This window comes from Petaurus breviceps, unplaced genomic scaffold, assembly GCF_028583685.1.
Source record: "Petaurus breviceps papuanus isolate PSGF00001 unplaced genomic scaffold, PetGlider_PUasm1.0 37, whole genome shotgun sequence".
NCBI lineage: Eukaryota > Metazoa > Chordata > Mammalia > Diprotodontia > Petauridae > Petaurus > Petaurus breviceps.
The window spans coordinates 3419841-3445149 of record NW_027186296.1 but is presented as its reverse complement, the minus strand read 5'-3'; the positions used below and the strand labels follow the sequence as shown (position 1 = coordinate 3445149).

Genomic DNA, 25309 nt, shown 5'->3' with positions numbered 1-25309 from the left:
CAGGGAAAATACAATATTCTGTGGTTATTTGGCTACAATTGAAATATATGAAGTTTTTTAATTTAAAGCAATCAGAAGCACTGGAAAAAAGCAATTTTTCATATCCACAACTACAAAATCACCAACTAAATCACAGAATTATTTTCATATAACTTTAACATCCTATGTTAAAAACAAAAAGATTATGTGGGGAAGGAGAATGAAGTCCTTGCCAAAAATAAAAATTTTGGAAATTTGTGAATCTCATTAATCCAAGCTCTCTGTACCCCTCACCCTCTTTTTCCAAATTAGAAGTAAAAAATACAAGTCATGCTGATGAATCCTCCTTATATACAAAATTTACCCAAAACACAAAACAATATCCTCCCCTCACAAAAAATGGTTCATGGTTATACAATTCAGATACATTATAGCTTAAATTATTTCTCGTGCAACAGTTATTTTATAGTAAAAGAGTATTTTAAGACAGGAGTTAATCTACTTCCAACTACAGGTTCTAAGCATACTTCAGTGTTTAATTACTAAAGTACTATAGCTCAATAATTTAAGATAAGATAATACTTTAGATTGTTATCTAGAATTTAACATGAATGATATATATATCATGTCAAAAAAAGAAATGTGTTTTAATTTTTAAGTCTTCATTACAAACTGTATTTATTATACATAATCACTGGTTAGAGCCTGATGGACATAAATAAGTATTTACTCTACTATGCTCAATCTCAGCAAGAAAATGGCAAAAAGTTCACCCACTCCCATTTGAATTGTCAACTGTCAGAAGTTGAAATTCCAAGGAGAAACCATAGCGATGAGAAGCAAAACTCCCAACAGCGAATAAAGATTCTCTGTAAAAGAACAGAGACTCTGTTATCAAACTCAATACCATGGGTCAGTTCATGGGCATTCCCAGTATAGAAGAGGGCATGATTGGAAATGCCCGCCATAAACAAGTTTAAGACAGTCAATAACCCTTCTGTCCTTTAATGACTGCAATGTCAGCATCATTTCCCAGTGATCCTAAGATTTCAAGGAAACAAAGATATACTCCTGTGAGAAAAAGTTTACTTTACAAAAAGCAGACTCCAATGAAGTAATTGCCCATGCACAGAAATATAATCTTTTCTGAAAATTCATCCTCTCTTCCCAAGGCAAGATATTATTTTTCTCTAAATTTTATTTAAATAAACATGCTCAAACTTGATTTTATATTAGTAAATACTATTCTTTGAAGAGCTAAAAGACTCATATAACTGTAAATATTTTAAATTATCCCTGGCAGGTGGATCAACAGTCAGAAGATAAAAAAAAAAAATCTAGCCATTTCATTCTCAACACACTAGCTTTTCATTCACTGGATCCCACCATATGCTGACATTGATCATAATTTGCATGTACTTTCAGTTGTTTTAACAGTAGTGGTGATGGCTTGCCAGTGAACCATGGTCTTATAAGGAGCTAGGTTCATTGTTCCTACTGCCCTTTCTTCTCTGTGTGTCTTTCTTCTATACTCCAATCTCCTAGCACAGGTCAAGATTCTTCTTTGTCTCCGATAATAACACCAGATGAAGACCAGAAAGCAATTTAAAGATGAAATAGTAGGAAAGAAGCAGAATAACTTAAAAGAATAGGCAACATTTGAAGAGGAGGAGAGTTAGACTTGATATAATGAAAAACTTTCTAAGAATTAACACTACCTCAAAGTGAAATGGGCTGCCTAGAAATTTGGTAGATCCTCCGGCTCATTAGCAGTTGGGTGACCATCTGTCAGGGATGTTACAGATGGGATTCTTCCTCATAAGGAGGACTTGATGGCCTCTGAGATCCCTTCCTCTTCATATTCTGTGACCTATTCGACCTTGGGCAAGTCAATGAATGTCTGAGCTCAGAAGGGGAGGGAGTTAGACTAAGTTATCTCTAAGGTCTCTTCTCCCCTCCAAATCTCACAACACTATCTGGCTCAAACAGGAATGAAGCTTAGCAACCTCATTAGTGCCAACAAGGGAACCAATTTCTGTCAGGTCATAAAATGCAGAGATACTATTTTGGAGGGAGGTTAAAAAAAAGATGGCATCAATAGAGTTGGTTTGAAATTAAACACTCAATCAAATAGTTATGAAAGTCTTAACAAACTGTGTCACACAGATTACAGTGATCCATGACTAACAGAGTATATCTAGAAAATGCTGTCTGAATAAAAAATTTTATAGAAGACTCTTTTACTCTAATGCTAAGTATTGGCTGAGTAAATGATTCTGAAAAAGGAAAAAGCTATACCTTCAAAAGGGCTCTCTTGACTTTTGAGTAAAATTAAGCAGTTGAAATCTGAAGTTCACCAAACTCACTCACAAGAATCTTTAAAGGACAAAGATTTTCATTTGGATTTCTCCATTTTAAGTTACACACTAAGCTTTTAAAGTAATGCTTTGTATTAAGAGGTTTCTTTCACCAACTGTTTTCACTTGTCAGAAAGCTATATTATATTTCTTACATCTATGTTACCCACTCTATATTGTATAGAAGCTATTATAAACCTTGTTTTCAAGGTAAAATCCTAGAGTCCCTTGTTAAGTTATCATGTTGCATACCTTAAAGTTGTTTTCCTTTGGTTTTCTCCTCATGATGATGTTAAAAGTCTCATACACATCTTCCCCTCCATTCTGGATAGTATTGGTCATATCTTGCTGATACTGGTTTGGATCAAGAAATACTCTATAGGTTCTTGAATCTCCTCTTAGTCTAGGTTTGGGTTCAGGTCCTATACACATTGAAAAATAAAGCAAATTAAACAAGATAGGTTTAAAAGGGTACTAAAAAGTACTTAGTACCTAAAATAAAAATAATTATGTTCAAGAACACAACTGTGACTTTACTCCCATTCTTCCTCCTAAACTTTATTCATCAAAAGTCTACCTTATCCTTCAAAGTTCAGCCCAAATCTACCTTTTCCATTAAGTCTCTCCCAGCTGTTACATAATATCTGCCTCCTCTGAATTCACATAACATAACATAGGTACCACTAATAGTACACCATGTATCATAGATATTTTTGTATGTGAGAATCTCTCCCAACAAGACTATAGGATTCTGAAGGGTCAGAGACAGATCCTATACTTGTTTATATCTTCTAATGCACTTAATACAATATTACATATAATAGGTCCCTAAATACTTGCTAAATCAATGGATTTCAGGGTTTAATGAAAAGCTTTTCCTATTCATTAAAGTCTGGATGCTAATTATATCTCTCATCATAACATACTTCCACAGGAAAACCTCATGTACATGAAACAAAATTCTAAATACACTGAAATTTAGGACTGTTAAAAGGCTAATAGTCACAAATACAATTCCTATCAACTTGTCTTCCTCTCTCCCATTTTCCAATTCTTCCACTCTCTCTTTGTTTAAAAATTTATTTATGTTTTAGTTTTCAACATGCACTTCAATAAGCTTTTGAGTTTTAAATTTTCTCCCTCTCCCTCTTTCCCCTCCTCAAGACAGCATGCAATGACATAGGATCTACACATACATTCATGTTACTTATTCTCACATTAGTCATGTTGTAAAAAAGAATTAGAACCAATGGGAGCAAGCAAGAGAAAGAAGAAACAACAACAAAAAGAGAGCCAACAGTGAGCTGTGATCTGCATTCAGGCTCCACAGTGATTTCTGTGGATGTGGACGGCATTTTCCATCATGAGCCTTTTGGAGTGGTCTTAGATCCTCGCACAGCTGAGAAGAGCCAAGTCAAGGAAAGTTAGTCACTGCACAATGTGGTTGTTACTGTGTACAGTGTTCTCCTGATTCTGCTCGCTTCACTCAGCATCAGTTCGTATAAGTCTTTCCAGGATTTTCTTAAGTTTGCCTGCTCTTCATTTCTTATAGCACAATAGTATTCCATCTTCTGCTCTTTTAATTGTGCAGATTCTAATTCTAGCCACATATTCATTTCTTTTTTTCCACTGCCCTTCTATGAGGGAGGTCAACTCTATCACAGAGCTCTCAGCAGCCTAATCAACACGAAATCATAATTGGGAAACAAAAGTACATTCAAAGGAGAGTTCTTTACACTTTGTATTAGTTTTTATCACCTAGCATTAAAAGCAATACAGTATATGATGTATCATAACATATGATGCTATGTCATCACATATATAATATAAATTTAAAATAATGACTATTATAGCTTAGAAACATCATGGCATGATGGAAAAAGTGACCAGTTAATGGAGTCAGGAAGACCTGAGTTTCAGTATAGCCTCTGATAGATTGCCACATGGACTCTAATAAGAGTATAAGGTATATGCAGACTGCTGAGCTGCAGAAGTTTCCACTCCAAAAATCCCCTTTACTGATGAAACCACAGATCATGACAAAATAATAAATATTGAAATTTATACAGCAAAATATTTTAGTTATATTCTCTCAGATAATCCTCAACCACACTAAAAGTATAGCCAGTTCTAGCTTAATGTAAGCAAACCATTTTGCAGACCTCCTCCTCACCTTAGGCCTCCACATGGTCCCAACCCCTCCGTGGTTCTGCAGCTTCCTACATCTGAAGCTGCTTCAGTGCCTATGCCCATCCCCACAGAGCTTGAGCAGCTTCAGTGTCTGGTGGCCCCCAACTCCAGCCAGAATGACTTTGGTGCCTGAAGCAGAAGACCCCTAGCAGGGCTGCATCGGCATTACTACCTCCATTTGCCAGAAGCTAGAGCCAGAGCCCAGGTCAGCACAGGGTCCTGCCACCCACAGGGAGTTGAGTTTGCCATAATGTGAATTTACATAAAGCAATAACTGTGTGTACTAGAAGTGTTATTATACCCATTTTCACAGTTGAAGAAACTGAGGCTGAGAGAGGTTAAAATGACCTGCCCACAACTAACAAGTGTCATAGATGGGACAAAGTCTTTCAAACTCTATTCAATATACATTGTTATCTGAGTTATAGTGGCAAAAGTCACCACTGCTTGCCACAGTCAATAGCTCAAGGGAAGCCATGACTGCATGGTCAGTAGCTGCAACAGGAATTCTGATTGAGATAGGTGGCTAGAAAGTGTCCAAGTTCTCTTGGAATCAATTATAAAATAATAGGAAACTCGTGCTACAGTCCAACTTAAATAGAAATAGATCCCTGTGGGTCCATCTACTGACTTAGAAAACCACAAACCAACATTACCTATGTTCTATTACATATGTGTGTATATTCATACACACATACATACACATACATAAACACACACAAATGTTTTTTTTTTAAATTCTGTTAAACATTTCCCAATTACATTTTAATCTGGTTCAGGCCACACTCCAGAGTTTTTCAGGTCACAAGTTTGACACCTCTGGGAAGTGTCTCGATGAGTATACTACACAATGGAGTCAAATAGTGGATGGACAAATCAGACAAATATGTGATGGAGCAAAATTTTAAGAAACTTTAAGATCAAAATTGTTTATGTTATATAGATAAAAAGACAAGGACATATTTTCCATGCAAAAATCTTTTCCAAAAATAAGAATATGTCATCATACCGTCTTCAATGACACGTCCTCTATCATCCAGCATGCCCTGGATTTCACAGCCTCTGACATACACCAAGCCAGTTTGCTCAACAAAAGGTCGCCTCCGGTCAAACTTAGTATCATAAGGTTTTGTGGGTCGTACAGTAATTAAAAAACAAACATCATGTTTGCGCAAACCTGGTTAAAAGAAGAAATTTTCAAATTATTTAGCTAGCATTTTTTACTATTATCTTTTGTCTAATTGTGGACTAATCTTATTCTTTGATAAGACAGTAAAAACATTAAATACTAACTGTCACTAAAAGTTAACCACTGTACTAAAGAGTATCTTCTATAGTAAACATGACAATGGTTGATGACTTTCATGTGACCCTTCCCACCTTTTATTTGCAAGAAACATGGAAATTTTTCTTAATACAAATGAGGAAATTTTGCACCATAACCTAATTTCTATGTTAACATCATAGATTATGTATGTCACAGCTGCAAAAACTGGATCTTTGTCACATTCCAACTATCAGTTCATGTTCCACATTTAGAATTTTGCTATGTGGCCAAAAATATGGCTGGTGTGCAAACTGACTAAATAATATTTAGAAATTCTGTCAGTTAAAGATAATCCATCAGCATCACTTCAAAGAAGAAATATTTTTACCAATGTGACTTGTCACAAGGACCAACTAAAGTATAATTCACCAGACACAAACTCTTGATAATATTATCTGTACCAAGTATATGGAAAAGGATATGGGGTTTCAGTTCATGAATGTTAAAATTTGAAAACACAGAACAAAATAAGGTGCTTATTCTAAATCTAAAACTTCTCAATGATTACACTATAAAATGCACCCAACTAGTTTCTCCAGTTTTATTAAAGAGACACTATTAAGACAGGGAACCTAAAATTAGACTACACAGTATGTAATGTCAGACCATCTGCCAGCACTCCTTTCCTGATCTGTTCTCATGAGCCAGCTTCGCACTAATGAAAATGTATATTTCATCACCTTGCTTACTCAGAAACTTGACAGTAAAGTTTCAACTAGCTCGACCAAAAGAGCAAACTGGGATTGTAGTTAATAGCATCTCACAACAGTGGTCTAGGATGTGAAAACAAGACTAAATCTAAATCAAAGTACTGTTTTGGAAGCATGTCAAATGTGGAAAAAGCTAAAAATACAAAATCCATTCCAGAAAACTGATTTCACTGTTGTTTATTTCTCAAAAGAATTTAAAGTCTCTTCCTTTATAATAAAGCAAGAGGAATTAGTGGTGATTAAGGTCTGAATATTGTATCCTGTTATGCTCCTGCCTTGCAGTGTGACTGTCCACATCATTAATATCACAAATAGAGCCTTAAGAGTAGAAGAAAGACGATGGGTTCCATCTGTCAAAGAAGTACCTAGTAGAGCATCCATCAATCAACCTAGCAACATTTACTAAGTGCCTACTATGTGGCAGGTACTGTGCTTGGAGCTACAGATACAAAGACAAAGAAAGAAATAATCTAACAGATACAACCTCTGACACCAAGGGCACAAACCAGCAAGACTATTCCTGTTTTGGAAGAGTTTTAATTCTTTTTTTTTTAATCAAATGCTTTATTAACTTCTAGTTTAATCATTCATTTCTGCAAGGTTTTCAGTTACAGATTTTCTCCCTGTTTTTCCCCTACCCACCACCCCAAAATAACGATCCCAATGGATATCCCCTCCTCAATTTGCTCTCTCCCATATCTTCTCCCATACCCCCTCCGACTTTCCAGTAGGGCACAGTGGATCTCTATGCCCCAGTGACTGTATGTCTTATTTCCCAGTTACATGTAAAATAATAATAATAATAGTATATATATATATATATATATATATATATATTTTAGCATTTGATTATAAAACTTTGAATTCCAGATTCACTCCTTTCCTCCCTTGTCACCCACCCTTACTGGAAAGATAAGCAAGCAATTCAGTATAGGTTGTACATGTGTAGCTATGCAAAACATTTCCATAGTGGATATACTGTAAAAGACTAACTATATTTCCCTCCCTCTTATCCCACCTCCCACTTGTTCTATTCTCTACTTTGATCCTGTCCCTTTTCAAAAGTTGGTGCTTTCAACTTTCCTCCCCCGCAGTGTGCCCTCCCTTCCATCATCCCCTTCCCCCCTATTCTCCTATAGGGTGGGATATCCTATTTAGTGTGTATGTCATTCCCTCCCTAAGCCAAATTCAATGAGAATAAGATTGACCCATTCCCTTTTGCCTTCCTGTTCTTCCCCTCCATTGTAACCATTTTCCTTTGCCTCTTCTATATAATTTACCCCATTCTGTCTCTCCCCATTTCCTCTCATTATATTCCTCTTTCACCTCTTAATATCACCTTTTAAGTACCATCCCTTTCTATTAAATTGTGCCCTCTATCTATGTAGACCTGTACACGTATATACATACATTCTCATATGCATTCATAAGCCCATATGTTCTCCTATATAAACATATATATGTATGTGTACGTGTATATATATGTATATATATACACACACATACATAACACATTTCTATTCCCTTCAACAATTCTCATACTGAGAAAAGTTTCATCAGTTACAATTATCGTTTTTCCTTGTAGGGATGTAATAGTACAACTTTCATAAGTTCCTTATAATTTCTTTTCCCTGTTTACCTTCTCATACTTCTCTTGCTTCTTGTATCTGAATGTCAAATTTTCTATTCAAATCTGTTTTTTTCATCAAGAATTCTTGAAAGTCCTCGATTCCACTGAATGACTATATTTTCCCCTGAAACATGATACTCAGTTTTGCTTGGTAGGTGATTCTTGGTTTTAATCCCAGCTCCTTTGCCCTCCGGAATATTATATTCCAAACCCTTCGATCCCTCAGTGTGGAAGCTGCCAGATCCTGGGTTATACTGATTGTGTTTCCACAGTATTCAAATTGTCTCTTCCTGGCTGCTTGTAATATTCTCTCCTTGATCTGGGAATTCTGGAACCTGGTTATAATATTCCTAGGAGTTTTCTTTTTGGGATCTTTTTCAGGAGGTGATCGATGGATTCTTTCAACCTCTATCTTGCCCTTTGGTTCTAAAACATCAGGACAATTTTTCTTGAGAATTTCTTGAAGGATGATTTATTTCTAGGTTCTTTTTTGGATCATGGCTTTCAGGTAGTCCAATAATTTCTAAATTATCTCTCCTGGATATATTTTCCAGGTCAGTGGTTTTCCCAATGAGATATTTCACATTGCCTTCTATTTTTTCATTTGTTTGCATCTGTCTAATAGTATCTTGATTTCTCATGAAGTCACTAGCTTCCATTTGCTCCAATCTAATTCTGAAGGAATGATTCTCTTCAGTAAGCTTTTGAGATTCTTTTTCCATCTGGCAAATTTGGCTTTTTAAGGTATTCTTCTCCTCATTGCCTTTTTGAGCCTCTTTTGCCATTTAAGTTAGTTATATTTTAAGGTGTTATTTTCTTCAGTCAGGTTGTTGACTCTCATTTCATAATTTTCTTGCATCATTCTCATTTCTCTTCCTATTTTTCCTCCACTTCTCTTATTTGGTTTTCAAAATCCTTTTTAAGCGCCTGCAACCAGCTTATTTTTTTCTTGGAAGCTTTTGGTACAAGAGTTCTGACTTCACTGTCTTCCTCCTGTTCCATGCTTTGATCCTTTTTGTCCCCAAAATAGGAGTGTAAAGTTGAGTTGCTCTCCTTGCTTTGCTTCCCTCGTATGCTCATGTTGCCACTCAATTACTCGACTTTTGGGCTTTTTGCCACAGTGGGACTCTGCTACTAGACAGGGGAGATTCGTCCCAAATGCTGGGGTTTTCTCAGCTGCCAAAGGTATTATTTGGGTCCCCTCTCTGAAGCTTCTACACGCTCTGGCAAGCTGGTCCCATACCCCAGGACCTCCACCCTAGACCACAATCCAGATCCAAGCAGGTTAAAGCAAAAGCAATTACCCCTCAGACTGTTCTCTTGGTTCCCCTATAGTCTGCAGGCCAGGAGCAGAAGCAGCCACGGGGCTCTGGCTGCACAGCCATAGAGCCTCAGCCACTTCTTGCCCCGGGGGAAAAAGGCTGGATTGTACTCCCAAACTACTGGATCCCAAAGTCCACACTGCACTGACCTCTCAGTTTTTCCTTAGCATCTATGTATTGATAAATCTGGAAACCACCACAGCTGCTGGTGATCTGAAGTCCCTCCAGCCAGTGGCTGGTCAGGCCCACCCTCAGGCTAAAACCTCTGGCTCACATGAAGCTGGGTTCGGCTCCCAGAGCCCTGCACTGGCCACTTCCTGCCGGCCTGCCGGGCTGTCCTCAGCCGGAGGTTAGCTTCTCTGTGTCATTCTGTGGGTTCTGTAGCTCCAAAGTTTGTTTAGAGTCCCCTTTTTACACAGATTGGGGAAGGTGGAAGCCAGAGCAGTGGGGAGGTGTTGCTTCTACTCCGCCATCTTGACTCTGCCCCCTCGAGTTCTAATTCTTTATAAAATTTGTCCTTATGTGAAGTTAAAATCAACTACTCTTTGAACTTTAACCTATTTAATGATCCTAGTTCTTCCTTCTGGAATTTCACCCTGTCCACTGTTTTCTCCATCAAAAAGTTAAAGTGTTGACATCTGCTTCCTATCCTCTTCAAAATAATTAAAAAAAAAAAGATAAAAATATTGTAAAGTATAGTGGTAAATCAGTGTAACAGACTGCAACATGGATAATATAGAAATATGTTTTGCATGACCTCATATGTATAAGTGAAACAAAACTGCTTGCCTTCTCAATGAGGGGGAGGGAAGAGAGGGAGAGAATTTGGATTCAAAATTTTAAAAAATGATTATTGAAAGTTTTTACATGTATTTGGAAAATATTAAATGAAACAGGTAAAATAATTTTTAAAGGACTAAAAAAATAAAAATATAATTTCTTAAAGACCTTGTTATAAAAATCTTCCAACCCCTATACCTTTATTGAGCGTGCTTATATACATACACACACACACACACATATACAATTACAAGGTATATATTTGTGAGTGGGGGAAAGGAGAATACATATAGACACACCCATGCACACACCAATTTTCATCACTTGCCAGTATAAAACAAAATATGAAACTATCTGATGATATGTTGTGAAACATACAGACTATTAAATACTATAAGCCAGACTCACTTGATAATAAAATCTAATACAAAAAATCATTACACTCCCCCCTCTTTAAAAAAAAAAATAATCTGAAGTACTTCATTGGAGTAATCTCATTAATATGGACATTCCAACTCCAAAAGTAGGTATTCTAACTCATCCTAACATCATTCTGCTTAACACTATTCATGTCTTAATATAAATCCCCCACAGAAGGTTTACCCCGGTGGCTGGAAATCTCCCTCTAAGCCTTTGAACATTATATGGCCATTTGCCAGATATCTCCATATTATGTTGTCTAGGCTTCAGACCCTTCTTCCATCTAGAGTTGAATGTCTCAAACCCTATGATCCTGGGCTCAAATTGGTGGGCTTTTGGCTTAACCTGCCTGTCTCAGGGCCATAAAGTCACTTCTTGGCCATCTCTGTGCCATGCTAGCAGTCATATACCCCAACCCCATTCTAGCTGAAAATAATATTCAAAACAGCAATGTCATTTCTAATGACATGTCAATCAAGTGCCCTATGATTCTACCATCTACTCTGACTTCCCCATTATCACTCCCTTACATGCTGTCTTCTCCTACTGGAATGTTAAACTCCCTATAGAGAGAGATAATCTTGCATGTATTTTCTTTCCCAGCACTTTGCACAGTTCCCAGCACATCGTAAGGACTTAACAAATGCCTTCATTCACCTATTCATCCATTCATACACCAGTAGAGTATGAAGACTCTGTTACCACTTGTTCTCATTACATGATCAATCAATTTTCCTATTTGATCACTTACTTATCTCTTTGATGACTTATATGTATTTTGTACCATTTCATACTTTCCCACAAATCATACCCAGAATCTGACGTGAAAGTCTGATCACAGGTGTAAATAACTGTTTATGCAATGTTTTTTGGTTTGGAGTGTACACACACATACACATACACACATAGATATTTTTTTCCTTTAAAAAAATAACATTATGAAAAACTGCATCTGCTGTATGAAGATCAATCCAATTAAACTCTTAGTGGTGAATAATTTGGCCACGGAAACCCATGAAACAACATATAAAACAGATCTGTATTATGTGTGACCTCTGGTCTATTTCTATAGACAATAGCAGAATAGTAGGGGAAAAAAAAAGAAAGGGTATTAAGAATTAGAGGCTTTAGACTTTCTATTTAATCTCAGAGCTGTAAGGAACCCTAGAGGCTCTCTAGTCTAACCCAGATCTAAAGAAACCATATTTCTCTCCAACATCCCAAGTTAGCTAGCTTCTGTTTGAAGATCACTAGTGAAGAGAAATCAACTACTTTCTAAGGAAGGCTATTTTGGGTGGGGGTTTCTTTTACCTAGCTGAAGTCAGCCTCTACACCAAAATCACCATTATTTCTACTTTTGCCCAAAAAAACAAATCTAATCTTTTTTTTTTTCGATGTAAGAGTCTTTCAAATAAATATCTGATGACAATTATTGTGTTCCCCCCTAATTCAGATGGCAGGCCTGGATCTAGGTCCTCAAAGAACGACCTAGCACCACTCCAACATAGGCCTCAAGCACAAGACTGGGACCTGAGGTCAAGACTTCATACCACACTAACCTCTGACATAAATAGGTGACCATGACCAAATTACTTAACCTTGCTAAGCCTCAGTTTTCTTCATGTATAGTCTTCATTTCACAATGTTGTTATGAAGATCAAATGAGATAATGTAAATAAAGAGTTTTGAAAACCTTAAACCTTTGTTTCTAATTTCTAAGCAGTTTTTATCCATGATCAAAATCCTTATCTCTAATAAACAATGACTCAATTGTTAAATAATCTTTGGTGTAGAATCTTGAAAAAGACTTTTAAAGTCTAAATAAATTAAAACTACTGATCTTCCCTTGTCTACATGTTTATTTACTCCATCAAAGAACTCCAGTAGATTAGTCAGTATTAATACTTTTATTCCTTTCCAAACACTCACAAATTGGTAATGTTCAATTAACTATTCAATGATCCTGTGTTTCATTATAAATTCCAGAATTTTACTCCAAATAAAAAGATAACTCAATAATATACAGTTTTAGGATCTATTTTCTGACCCTTTGCCTAGATAGGAGTGGCCTATGGTGACAATATGTCAGACCTCTGGGATAATGATTATGTGTAATGCCACATTTTCACTAACAGTTCCACAACAAGGGGCAGAGTGGCCATATGAAAAAAGTGATGGATTTGGAATCACAGAACTTTAGTGCAAATCTTAAGCTTGGTCACTTGCTACTTCCTGAAACTTGGGATTTTCCTCTGGAAAACCAGGGAGTTGGAGGAAATGACCATGAAGATCCTTTATAGCTATAAATCTATGATCCACTATTAATTTTTTCCTTGAGTTCTTTCAAAATTATTAGGCCATTCTTAACTGGTCCCTCATATTGTTGTCATCAAGAGGTTAGCAACTTTTCAACTTTCTAATCCATCATTTTTACAATTTCCTCTTCCTTCCTTTAATTTTGACATTATAGTAAGAAATTTCAACAAAGTAACATCCCCTACTCTTGAATCCTTTGCACCCTGTTTTTCAGATGACCCCATCCCAGGTCAGCACCACTAATCACCTTCTTCAGTCTTGCTTAATGAATCCAAACTGATTAGGTCAACTACCATATCCTCATCTAGGCCCTCATAGCTGCATGGCCATCTTTTATACATTTCTGATTATTTGCTAATCACACTTTGCAGAGAGAAATAATCTAAACGTTTTCTCTCAATTTCTTAACTCCAACTCTATCTCCCCTCTCTCATCTAGAAGATGACTATTTTACCAAGACCAATGAGAACTATGATTTTCTTATCTCTGATTCCTCTACAATACCAAATTTTCCATGTGTCCAATATCCTCCTTTTCTCTAGACTTTGGGAATAAAATGGCCTTGTTCATGACCAGGGCTCGCCCCTTTATTTGAGCCCTATATACCTTACACTCTCTTTCAGGATGATATCTGACACCCTCTTTCTCATCTTCAATCTCTCCTCAGCTGGCTCCTCTTCCTCCCCTTAAGAAAAAAAAAATACTTTGATTTCTCAACTGCTTTAAATTATTATCCTTAATCTCCTCTCCCCTTCCCTACTAGATTTCTGGGATGAGTACTCTCCATTTGCTTCCACTTCCCTATTACCCCGTAATGATTCAACCTAAGGCAATCTGGTTTCCATACTCACTGATCCAATGAAACTGCTCTCTGAGGTCACCAAAATCCACTTAGTTATTAAAAGTCATTGCCTTTTCTTGGTTTTCCTTTCCCTATCCCTTCCTTCACAATAATCTCTTCCATTGGTTTCTGCGACAATGCTCTCTTGGTCCTTCTCCTGTCTGATCATTTCTCTCTCTCCTTCCTCTAGTTTATATTCCTCATCCCACAACATAACACCATAACACATTAATTTTTGGGCTATTTCTTAAAGGGGATGTTTATATTGATCTATACATAAATCCTAAGAATAATTTACAGGTCCAAATAAACCCCAGATACAATTTATAGGTCAAAAATAAATGATAAGGTCTGATCCTGGGGTGTTTTAGGATAGCATTATGTAGAGACAATTAAAACCCTGAAAACAAGTGTTCCCTATCTTGGAAAGAATATTACATTTGATAAAAGTGTTTCACCCTTCCTCTGATACACATAGTAATCAACTTAGTGAAAAAAAGCTGCATTACCATCCAAAAGGCAGAAGTCAACTTTAGTGTTTGAAAAACATGGATACCTTGCCATTCATCTTTGATTTGGTCTCTGACATTCAAATTAATGGTAACATCTGCACGCACTCGAGTTGGCCAATTTTCACCAATGTTGGGTTTGGCAACTTCAACCACAGTGAAAGCCACAATGGGCTGAGCCATTCGAGCCCAACCACCAAACACCACACCTCCATACTCCGACTGCCTGAAAATCAAGCGGTTAAAATAATCAATTACACCAGCAAGAGTTATACAGAAGTTAACTTTTCCTGAACAGCTATAGCAGTATAACAAATAGATTATATGACCAGTTACCACTTAAGACTAGTATAGTCTTACTCCTTAGCATAAAACATTTCACAAAATTTTTCATCTCAGTCTAAGTATCTTCCACGTTGCTATCTTCATTATAATAATGAGCTTCAAGAGAAAATGTTTAAGAAAGAGGAGAGAGGGGCAACTAGGTGGCACAGTGAATAGAGCACTGGCCCTGGAGTCAGGAGGACCTGAGTTCAAATCCAGCCTCAGACACTTAACACAAAAACTAGCCACGTGACCTTGGGCAAGTCATTTAACCCCAACTGCCTTCCAAAAAATAAAAAAAAAAAGGGGAGAGAAAGCAATATGGGGGAAAAGACCCTTCTATGTAAGAAAGGGTATTCATAGAGTTGAATAATAAAGTTATTAAAGGAAATAAGCCAACAAGATAATATGTGCAAATTTCCCTTTTCTCTAATGCCACATAAACTTCTATTTAAGAAATGTGGTTAGGGACTTAAAAAACATTTTACATGGGTACCAACAACACTCAGAACCAAAGAACTGTATAAGGTAACAACTCTTTCCCATTGCTTCTATGCTTTATTGAAAATGGAAGCTGTAACATGAAATTTGTAGAAGCCCCTCCTTCAATAGGAGAAGGGTGACCAACAATGACATGCTCAAGGACAGAGAAAACCTGTGCCCTTAGTGTAGGCTTCTAGTGTCATCAACAAACAGTGATGGTAATCCTTTAAATCTGCAAATCCTTAACAGCAAGGAGGGAAAAGGGAAGGGGGATCCTGAGGGATGGAAAATTATGTCTGAGATCCAATAACAACACTGGTGTCTGAGGCAATTTCTTAAAGTTTAGTTTATAGAGTGCTTAAATCCTGGTGGAACCAGTGCCACATTTCCACTCGTAAAATGTGATGTTAAAAATAGAGATTTTTTATAATACAGGCCATCCTCCCTTGCTGGCTGAGCAGTCTCAAAACATGGTCTTTACAAGTGCCAGATAAAAATACATTTTCCTGAGCTTCCATCTCCAATATTTACAAATATGAAAGGAGATTGGTACCTTTAAAATTTCATCATTATCACAGCATCGTATTGGCCAACTAAAATCAATGGATTAAAATTCTATCTTACAAATGCGAATGAATTCTCTTCAAAAATGTTATTCTCTTTCCCCTTAAAGTAGCTGTTTCAAAATAATATCTAAAACTCTCCTTGATTAATAAAATGCAAGATTGTTGGATTTAAATCAAATGCAAGTGAATCACTGACAAATTGTGATTTAAATTCAGGGTCAAAAATATGCCTATAGCTAGACTCAAAATCAGGGCCTACCAGCTCAGGGTAGACATAAACTTGGGGCAGTTGCTCTACAGGGGGCCCAATATCCCTCCACCCACACTTATATTATGGGCAATAACTGCAGCAGCAAACTGCAGCAGCAGGGAGCAACAGATCAGCCAGTGGATATACAAATTTCCAACTGCCAGCCACATCCCTGCCTACTGACTCAACTGATTATTAAGTCAAAAATACTTTTCTTTAAATGCTATGCTTTATGGTCTCACCCAGAATAACTTTTCACACAATAATTAATGGAAAATACAGGGCCATGTATGAAGGGTAATAAGAGAAAAAAATAGAATATGATCACAAATAACATCTATACTGTTATCACTGGAAAATGATGGAAGTTACCTGAATCAGTTTACAAGCAAACAAATTAAAGCGCCCCGTAAAGAATGTTCTAGTGCATTCAAGCTATAAAAATAAAGAAGATATTTCTGTTAACTTGTAGACTCTCATATATGTGTTGATAGGAACGTCAGTCATACTTAGGGAACAGAACAAAATCTGTCTTATTCAGGAGATATAATGGGTGACAAGTAATAACTTCATCAAAGCGGCACTTCAATTTATTAATTCCTTGGGAACAAATCTTTCTTTTTATGAAGTCAGCAGCATTGAAATAAAAACAAAATTTTGATGATACAAAGCAGAGAATTTTGTGATAGCCATAAAAGAAAAGGCTTCTGACTCTGCTAACCTGCTGAAGGTCTAGCCCCAAGAGAGGCTGGCAGTGCTAGAATATGTACACGCCCCTTCATTACCGGAGTCACCTGCTCTTGCTCTCGGTTAGTCTCCTCCTTTCAGATCTTTCAACAGCCTTCACTACCCCTTTGTACTCCAACATTAATGGAACACGTGACCCTAAATCAGTAAAAACTTAATGTCTTACCTTGATCCTAAGACTTTCATGTATGTGTCTTACACTTTCTGGAATACTTGACATTTTATTTAATGAATTTATGTAACATAATTCATTCCTCCCACCTGATACCTGAGAACTAATTCCTATGGCTCCCATATAATTTTCAAATCTGGTTATGAAGTCACTCATGTAAGAAAGTATACCACTGTAAGGTGGCCTCTTGGTTTAAAAGAGATGGCAATGTACTAACCAAGGTTTCATTCTGCTGACTCCATCTTCAATATCCTGTCTTATTTCATAAGTTGACTCTAACCGGAACAGATTGAAGTTTCTTAGCAGGTAGTCATGAAGAGTCAAAAACTGCAAATTTAGCTTGGGAAGAGCCAGACAACCTAAAGGGGAAGACATAAAACATGAATGTACCTTCTGTTTTACTTCTTATAAAAACATCATTGATAACACAGAGCAACACCCTGTTCGTCTACATGAAAGAAAAGTGGATCTGACTTAGCCCCTAGGAATGACATACAGAGTAAAAAAAGAGAGTCTACATGTTAAAGGACAATTTACTGACTCTGTGAGTTACAGACACCAAAAAATGGTCATTGATTTTCCAAGAAAATTAACTTTGGTAATTTTTTTGGACTGCACCTGTGATTTTATTGATAGAGGGAACATTCAAGAGGAAACTCCCTCTTTCCAATACAGCGTCATCCCTGTTCTTCACTTCAGGAGTTGTGCCTGCCCTGAGGAGTTAAAGGAAACATGGCCAGTATGTTGCAGGTTCTAAACCTAGGTCATTCTGATTCTGAGGCTGGTCCTTTCCCAGTATGCCTCACTGCCTCTCAGGAAAATGAATACATTACAAAAAAAAAATTTATTTTCCAGGTGAGACTGACCTTTGAACACAGGTATAATCACTGAGAAACAGTGCCAAGCACCAATAGAGACCTATGGCCAGTAGAAAATTAAATGAGTTGATTTGCTGCAGTAGACTTATCATATAGCTTTACACTGACACAATTCCTTTCTTCTGAACAGTTCTGTAACTTTTAAAGTTACCCATTAGCTATTAACCCTCTCCTGAGGTAAGGCAGAAAAGTCTTTAGGACACTGAATGCTAAATGGCTTCCAGCTCTCATCTAGCTAGCTGGCTTGAAAGAGAACCAACAAAATGACCCCTAAACACAAATGCTCCAGAAACAAGACACGCTCCCAACTCTCAGATGCTCCCCAATTAATGTTACAGTAGTTATCTCACACCTTTTCTGAAAGTAACACAGATCTATAAGAATACTGTGAGTCATTTTAAGGCTCAAACCAAAGTGAAGCTAGTAACGGGTGTCAAGTATAAGAACAGATTTCAAGTTTTCATGTAATTGACTTGTGTTGGCAACAAGAGGACGATGAAAGAAAAGAACTGTTCAGAATGGACAAGACGAAGAGCGGTGCTAGAAATATGTTTTCAAATCTATCAGAGGTAAGGACAAAAACAGATGATTTTAGGAAAAATAAATATCCCAGAACCTGCAAACCCAAATGACAGGCTCCCTCTTCAAAGAAATCCTCTTCAGAGCTATATACTTGTTTTGCTACCACTGTTTAAAACACTGCTGAAATGCTTCTTCTGGAATTGCCTTCAGAGGCTACATCACATAGGATTCAAAGGCTATATAGAGGAAAAAGGACCTCATAAGTGAATTAGTCCTTACTGCTAATTTCACAGATAAGGAAACAAAAGCCCAGAAAAGTAAAATGATTTTCATGATAATAGTAATGACAGCTGATATTTATATAGCCTTTACTATGTGCCAGACATTGTGATAAACACTTTATAAATATTATCTCATTTAATTCCCACAATGCTGGGAGGTGAATGTTAAATTATTCCCATTTTACAGTTAAGAAAACCAAGGTTACACAGAAAAGTAGGAAAACAGAGATTTTAACCTAAGTTTTGTGGCTCTAACTCTAGTGTTCTTTCAATTGTACCACATCCTCAGAAATGGCAAATCTTGATTCTGTGGTAGTGAATTTAAATTTTTTAAATACTCTAAACAGGAGCGGCCTCAGACACTTAACCCTTAATAGCTGTGTGACCTTGGGCAAGTCACTTAACCCCAATTGCCCTCCAAGAAGCAAAAAAATAAATAAAAATAAATACTCTAAACAACACAAGCTAAGTCTGATGAATGAGATGGCTGATCAAACTGGCTAATGCCAGCTTGGATTAGAAAAAGGCATGCCTATATAATTGTACATTCTCTTGAATGGTTTACAAATCAGAGTTCCAAAAACTGTCTTGGGCAATGAAAAAAATATATTAAAAAAAAAAAATAAAGCTAGGATCATAAGTCTAGAGCTAGAAAGGACTTCAGAGGCCATCCCATGGCCATCTCACTTTGTGGTTTAGGAAACTGAAGCACAAACTGGTTAAGTGACATGTGCATGGTCACACAGTTGGGAAGCAACAGAGGTGATACTTAAAACCTAGAGCCTCTGACTCGAGTCCATACTAAGATAATTATTATGAAGATTTAAATTAATTTCAATATATATATGTTTGAGTAGTATCATTAAAAGGCAAGCTAAATTTAATAAATATCCTAGTCTTACTGGATCAAGTAATTTCTAGTTGTCAAAGATAAACTTGAGGAGCAGAATACTTTTCTTGACTAATAAAATACAACTGTATTTATTTCCAAGTTCCATTTTTAAACCAAGTCCCTCTACTTTTTCTTTGCACATACCTTCTCCAGAATAATACTCAGTTGGGACAATATTTTCATCCCAAATAATTTTCTCAGTTGGATACAAAGGCATCTGGTTAAGTTGCTGAATTTGAGAAATTCGACGTTCATGACGGGATACCTATTATAAAAAAAGAGAAAGCAAGTATATTTATCAATAGAATCAATCCATTAGGAATCAAAGAAGAAAGACTTTCATGTCTGTAAGACATTATGGAACCATGGAACATACAATATTTCTTTTTTTTATTTATCAAATTTATATGACTCCTTTAATCAAAAGTGAAAAATGTATCTATGGCTTTTGGAAGTAAATTTTTTTTCATCAGCATCTTTTCAATATTTGACACGAATTTTAAGATTATCAGGGTTTCTCTTCTTAATGAGTAAGACACTCATTAGGCAGGGGAAAAGTCAGTATTTAAAAATCCATCCCAAAGACTAAAATAAGTTTTTCTAATCAAGAATACTTTATTTGAAATCAGTACTTATTTATCATTAAATTTTTCTCTTATGGAATAGAATCTACTGCTGACAGTAACAGATGTTAACAACCTGAATTAATTATGACAGACTTTAAAATATCAGAAAACAGCCGAAGGAATTTTTAGAAAGCAATAATAGTCAAAAGAATGACTTGGAAATAGGAAGAAAATTAAGCAGGTTTGCTCCCCAAGATCATATTACCCCATCTGAGACAATATATCAATAGCAAAACATTTTCCATGTGTTTAATATACTTTTACTTTACAAAAAAACTATACTAGGGATTTAAAAACCCCTCAGGGAATTCTACCAATAGTAGCTTAAACACCTGCCACAAAGGCTTAAACATTTGTCACTGAGACTTTAGACAGTTCTTGGAACTAACTTGAAAACTAGCTTTGTCTTCTTGAAAAACTCAATATACTGGTTGTCCCTTGAAATAAGAATTATTAAGGGCTGCATTAAAATTGCTAGCTTAGAGCTGAATTCCTCCATAAAATCTTAGACTGGAAGGAACCTTAGTGATCATCTGGTCTAAGCTCTTACTCCATGAAGGACTGACTATAATATACATTCCTGACAGGGAGTCATCTAGCTTCTGCCTGAATACTCTCAAGTTATAAGGAATTTAACTACCTCACAAAGCACCCAATTTCACTTTTGGACAGCTCTAAATGTTGAGACACTTATGCTTTTACCGACCTGATATTTTCTGTGTCCTTACAGTGTAAATTCATTGGTCCTAGTTCTATCCTTCTAGAACTAAACAGAATGTCTAATTCCTTTTCAATATAACAAAAAGCCCTTCAAATATTTAAAACAGTCACTCCCTGACTCTTTCTCTTTCTCCTCCCCTCTCTCACCATTCTTTTCTACAGATTAAACAACTCTAGTTCCTTCAAATATTCCTCATAACAAGGTTTTGAGAAACCTCAATATCCTAGTCATCTTCCCCCGGACCCTTTGTATATGGTACCCAGAACCATGCTGATTCTGTACAACTTACATTTATGACAGAGTCTACTTCCACTGAAGTTCTCTGTCCCAGTGCCTCCTTAGGGGATGGAGGTGAACCTAGATTATTAATGTGACAACAAAGATCTACGTTCTTCTAGGTCCTACCAAGATGGAAAAGCTTAGAATATGGGAATGTAGACAGAGTCTGTCTATTTAAATATGGAAAGATTCACTGCCAAAACATTTGGCACCTGGCAACAGATTGTTTTGGTCGAAGTATCTACGAACACCTTCTCCTATGGTACACTACTATATCGGTAGTCTCCATACCAAGGAAGTCACAAATTTTTTGAAATCATAAAGAATTCAGTTTAAAAGTTTATTAAATTTTTATACAATCATTTCACAATGTGGACTGATTCTACATTTACAGACGAATGAGGTTTCACATTGTGGTCACATCAAGAATGGCAGTACCACTAACAGAAATAGGAAAGTTAGGAAGAAAGGCTGAATTTAGGAAAAGGTTCAGTTTTATATAGATTGAGCTTGAAGTTAGTGGAAATATCTAGATGAAGATACCCAGAAGGTAAGAGAGAGGAAAAAAAACAGAATGTTGTGACTTCTTTTAAGCCGTAAACAAATTGTTTTGTAAAAGCATAGGGCTAGAGTCCTGTAACATGTCACTAAAAACTTCCTTCAGGGTTAAGACAATCAATTTTTCAAGACATTTTAGGCATAGCTATAAACTCATTCAACTGTGTCATTAACCTGCCTATCCTACAGGAGAACTACTCTCCATCCTGTGCACAAGAACATCAATTAAGACTTTGTCAAAAACATTGATGAAATCCACACTATTTCTACAGCATTAACCTAACCCACAAGTCTATTAATCCTATCCAAAAAGAAAAAAGGAAGGAAGTTTAATTAGACTTAATTTATACTTAGTAAAAATGAGGCACCCTGGTAAAAATCACTTTATTTTTAAATGTTCACAAGCTCTATTGCACATGCAATGTAGAAGTTTAAAGAGGTGATAGGGTAGATAATGAATGAATGAAAAACCTATTTGTTGAGCATTTCCTACTGGATAAGCAATGTGCCAAATTGGCAATGCTGGAATTTCAAAAAGGTTATAAATTACTGGACTAATATTTAGATGATCTAATTATTCCTGACAACTATATTACCTCAACATCTGCGAGAGGGAATCAAAGAAAAAAGAATATGAGAGTTTTGTTTTTTTTTATGTAATTTACCAGCAATTCCAGAAGAAATTCCTTGTCAAAGGTTGTGTCTTCCTTTTCAGGGAGGGCTGGCAATAAGCAGAGATACGATGCCACCTGGTGAAGTGTGTTTGAACTGCAACACAGTAAAAAACCACCATTAGTCTAAAAGTTGGTCATAATTATGTATTGTGCTTAAAATGTGAAGAATGCATATTGCTCAGATCATGATATTTTACTAGATGGGGTGCTTCTTCATTTAATCCATTAATTCATACATGTTAGACAGTCACTGAACGCAGACAATGGTCTTTTGGCAGCACTGAATAAAGGAAAGGTTTGGAATTGCACTACTTATTGAACTTGGAAAAATCCAAAGAGCTTTCAATAATCCCACATGGTTCCTTGCTGCAAAAGCCTAATATTCTCCTGATGATGTTACAGAACTGCAAATCATGGAACAGAATGCTTTTTGAAGAATGAAAATTACAGGTGGCGCAAAGGAGGATAGCAAGTTGAATAGTATAACAGGTTGTAGCATATTGTCAAAGACATGGAAGTTTGGATCATGGTAACAAAAAAACTCTTTTAAGGGATTAAGACCTAAATCATGAACAAATATAACAATATCTAGATTATGAAGCTGTTGATGAAGGACATCTGCTCAGCAAAGAGGACAAGGACTATGCAGATGCATGACAATAACTATGTAAAGAGTAAAAAATAACAACAGATTTAGGACATACAGGACCGATGACCAAGTGACATTTAGGTAGAAATAAGGTGCAACAATATCAAGCTTTACCAGTAGGAGGTGCTTTCAAAAGGAAAGGAGAAGAAATCAGGCTACAGGAGAACCACAAGTTGATCCCCATAGCATTTTGCAAGAGTTATTCTGGAGTCAATAAATGTGTAAATATCTGTGGCATCTCAATGTTACTTTATGAACTTGGATCTCTACAGGACATGGTACAGAGGCCACAATAAAAATGGATCCTAGAGCTAACAAATATAAACAATGTGTTGTGCGATGTAGCAAAAAAGACACCATCAAGTCATGGAGGTACAAAAAAGGAGATGGGCTGGTCACGTATTGAGAACAAGGGAGAGTAGAGGAAAAGCCTGAGTGTTTCAAGGGTAAATCCTGCAACATTTATCTGTGGACATGCATAAATAAGTCACACAGAACAAAAAGGCACAGATTATGAATGGGCTACAATCTGCATAGGTGATAAGATTACAGTAGTCTTAATCCTCAAGAGAAAATACAAAGGTACAAAAGACATTTTGAGGGAAAAGCTTTACTTCAGAAATGAATAACACTCACAAATACCTATTTCCTTATCTCTAAAATAGGAATAATCCCTATCTTGAGGCAGGCAAGGAAGGTGGTGAAAAGAAAGAACATTGGCTCTAATATAGTCAGGATGCCTGGGTTCAAATCCCTCCTCTACTACTCACTACTTATGTCATCTTGTGCAAGACCCTTAGCCTACCTTGACCTCAGTTTCTTCATCAATAAAACGATACGGTTAGTTAAACTATATGGCCTCTGTAGTCACTTTCAGCTCTAAATCTATTATCCTATAGATATCTGGGGGGGGGGGGAGAGAGAAGAGGGGGCAGAGCAAATATAAATATATTTGCAAACTGAAAACCATCAAACAAATATGTTTAAAAAACAATTTTAGTGAATATTGGTGCTTTTTCTGTCAATGAATATTGGACTTGAAAAAGAAAAGATACCCTTACTAATAATGTTTATTTCTAAATAATCACGTATTTAATAAGTAAATCTCTTACTACCTTAAATACCTACTATGTCTAACTCACATGTGAATATCAAAACCACAAAATTCCTGCTCCCTTCATTTTAAATGGCCAATGACCAAAAATAAATTTTCTCCAAAATTAGTGACTAAAAGCAGTAATATTTTTACAGGTAGTTAATAACTTCCTAAAGATATTATCATCATCATCTGTTCCAAGCATTTAAAATTCAGCATGTTCCTATCTTTATCAATCTCAATGAATATTTGTTGTACATCTAGAGTGTGCACAGCACTGTTTTCATAGAAACACAAATGACAGAAGGTTCAGCTTACTATCCGTGACCCCTATTCTGTGGACAGCATAAGACCTGGAAAATTCTGCCTTACATTTATATGGCGGGAAAAAAAGATAATAAAAAAATTCCCACAAAATAGGAAAAATGCATGGTCTAACCTAAATGAAATGAAAATACAAGAGTGCTCAGTCTTGGGAAAAGAGAAGTCAGTGACTGTAAAGACTGATTCCAAATATAAAAAGCAAGAACCTAAAGTGATGAAGTGTAATCATAAAAATGACTTCAAACATCCCGGGAACTTAATTAATGTTTGCAAAATCAATGAAAGTAAGAACCAAAGAACAATAAAAAAAATCAAAGTTTAGGTACTAAAGCACAATAATTATATTACATAAAAATGCTATTTTCTTTCTTTGACTTACCTAAGAGGTCCAAAAAACTTTAACAAAGATTCACGAGTATCCACTGCTGCAACATTTGAAAGAGCAAAATCGTACAATTCAGGGAAATGTGCAAAAGCAGCTCTCTAGAAAAACACCAACAGAAATCCCAATAATTTTTATACATTGATAACATCTTTTTACTCTCAAAAGTTCACCAGTTTCACATTTAAGTTAAAAGAAATGCATAGTAAGAAAATTAAACTACAGACAGTGCCAGTATCTTTAAATAAAGAAACAATCCAATTTGGTTATTTATGAATACTAAGATTATGTCATGTATATTTTATTATTACAAATATTATATATAAATTTTATCTTTTAAAAGTTGTTTCCTAAGATTTAGAGAGAAGAAACAGGTAGTGAAGCTTCATGTGAAAGAAAATTACTACCTTTTTTTAAACCTCAAAATTAGAAATATCAAGGGTTCAAGCAGCCCTTAGAGTATTAGGAAGGTAATTTTTTTCTATTAATATTGTAAGCAAGAAA

The 25309-nt window shown here is 36.1% G+C and overlaps 1 protein-coding gene across 1 annotated transcript in view; it reads right to left on the bottom strand.

Moving 5' to 3' along the window:
• AQR (aquarius intron-binding spliceosomal factor) overlaps positions 1-25309 on the bottom strand; it is a 115668-nt gene that overhangs the window by 49622 nt on the left and 40737 nt on the right. The window contains exons 13-19 of the mRNA XM_069097646.1: positions 24803-24906; positions 22346-22448; positions 19641-19761; positions 17141-17282; positions 14429-14607; positions 5536-5703; positions 2589-2758 (exon numbers count right to left, since the gene is read on the bottom strand). Of these exons, the coding sequence (XP_068953747.1) occupies positions 2589-2758; positions 5536-5703; positions 14429-14607; positions 17141-17282; positions 19641-19761; positions 22346-22448; positions 24803-24906 (987 nt within the window). The remainder of the gene's footprint in view (positions 1-2588; positions 2759-5535; positions 5704-14428; positions 14608-17140; positions 17283-19640; positions 19762-22345; positions 22449-24802; positions 24907-25309) is intronic.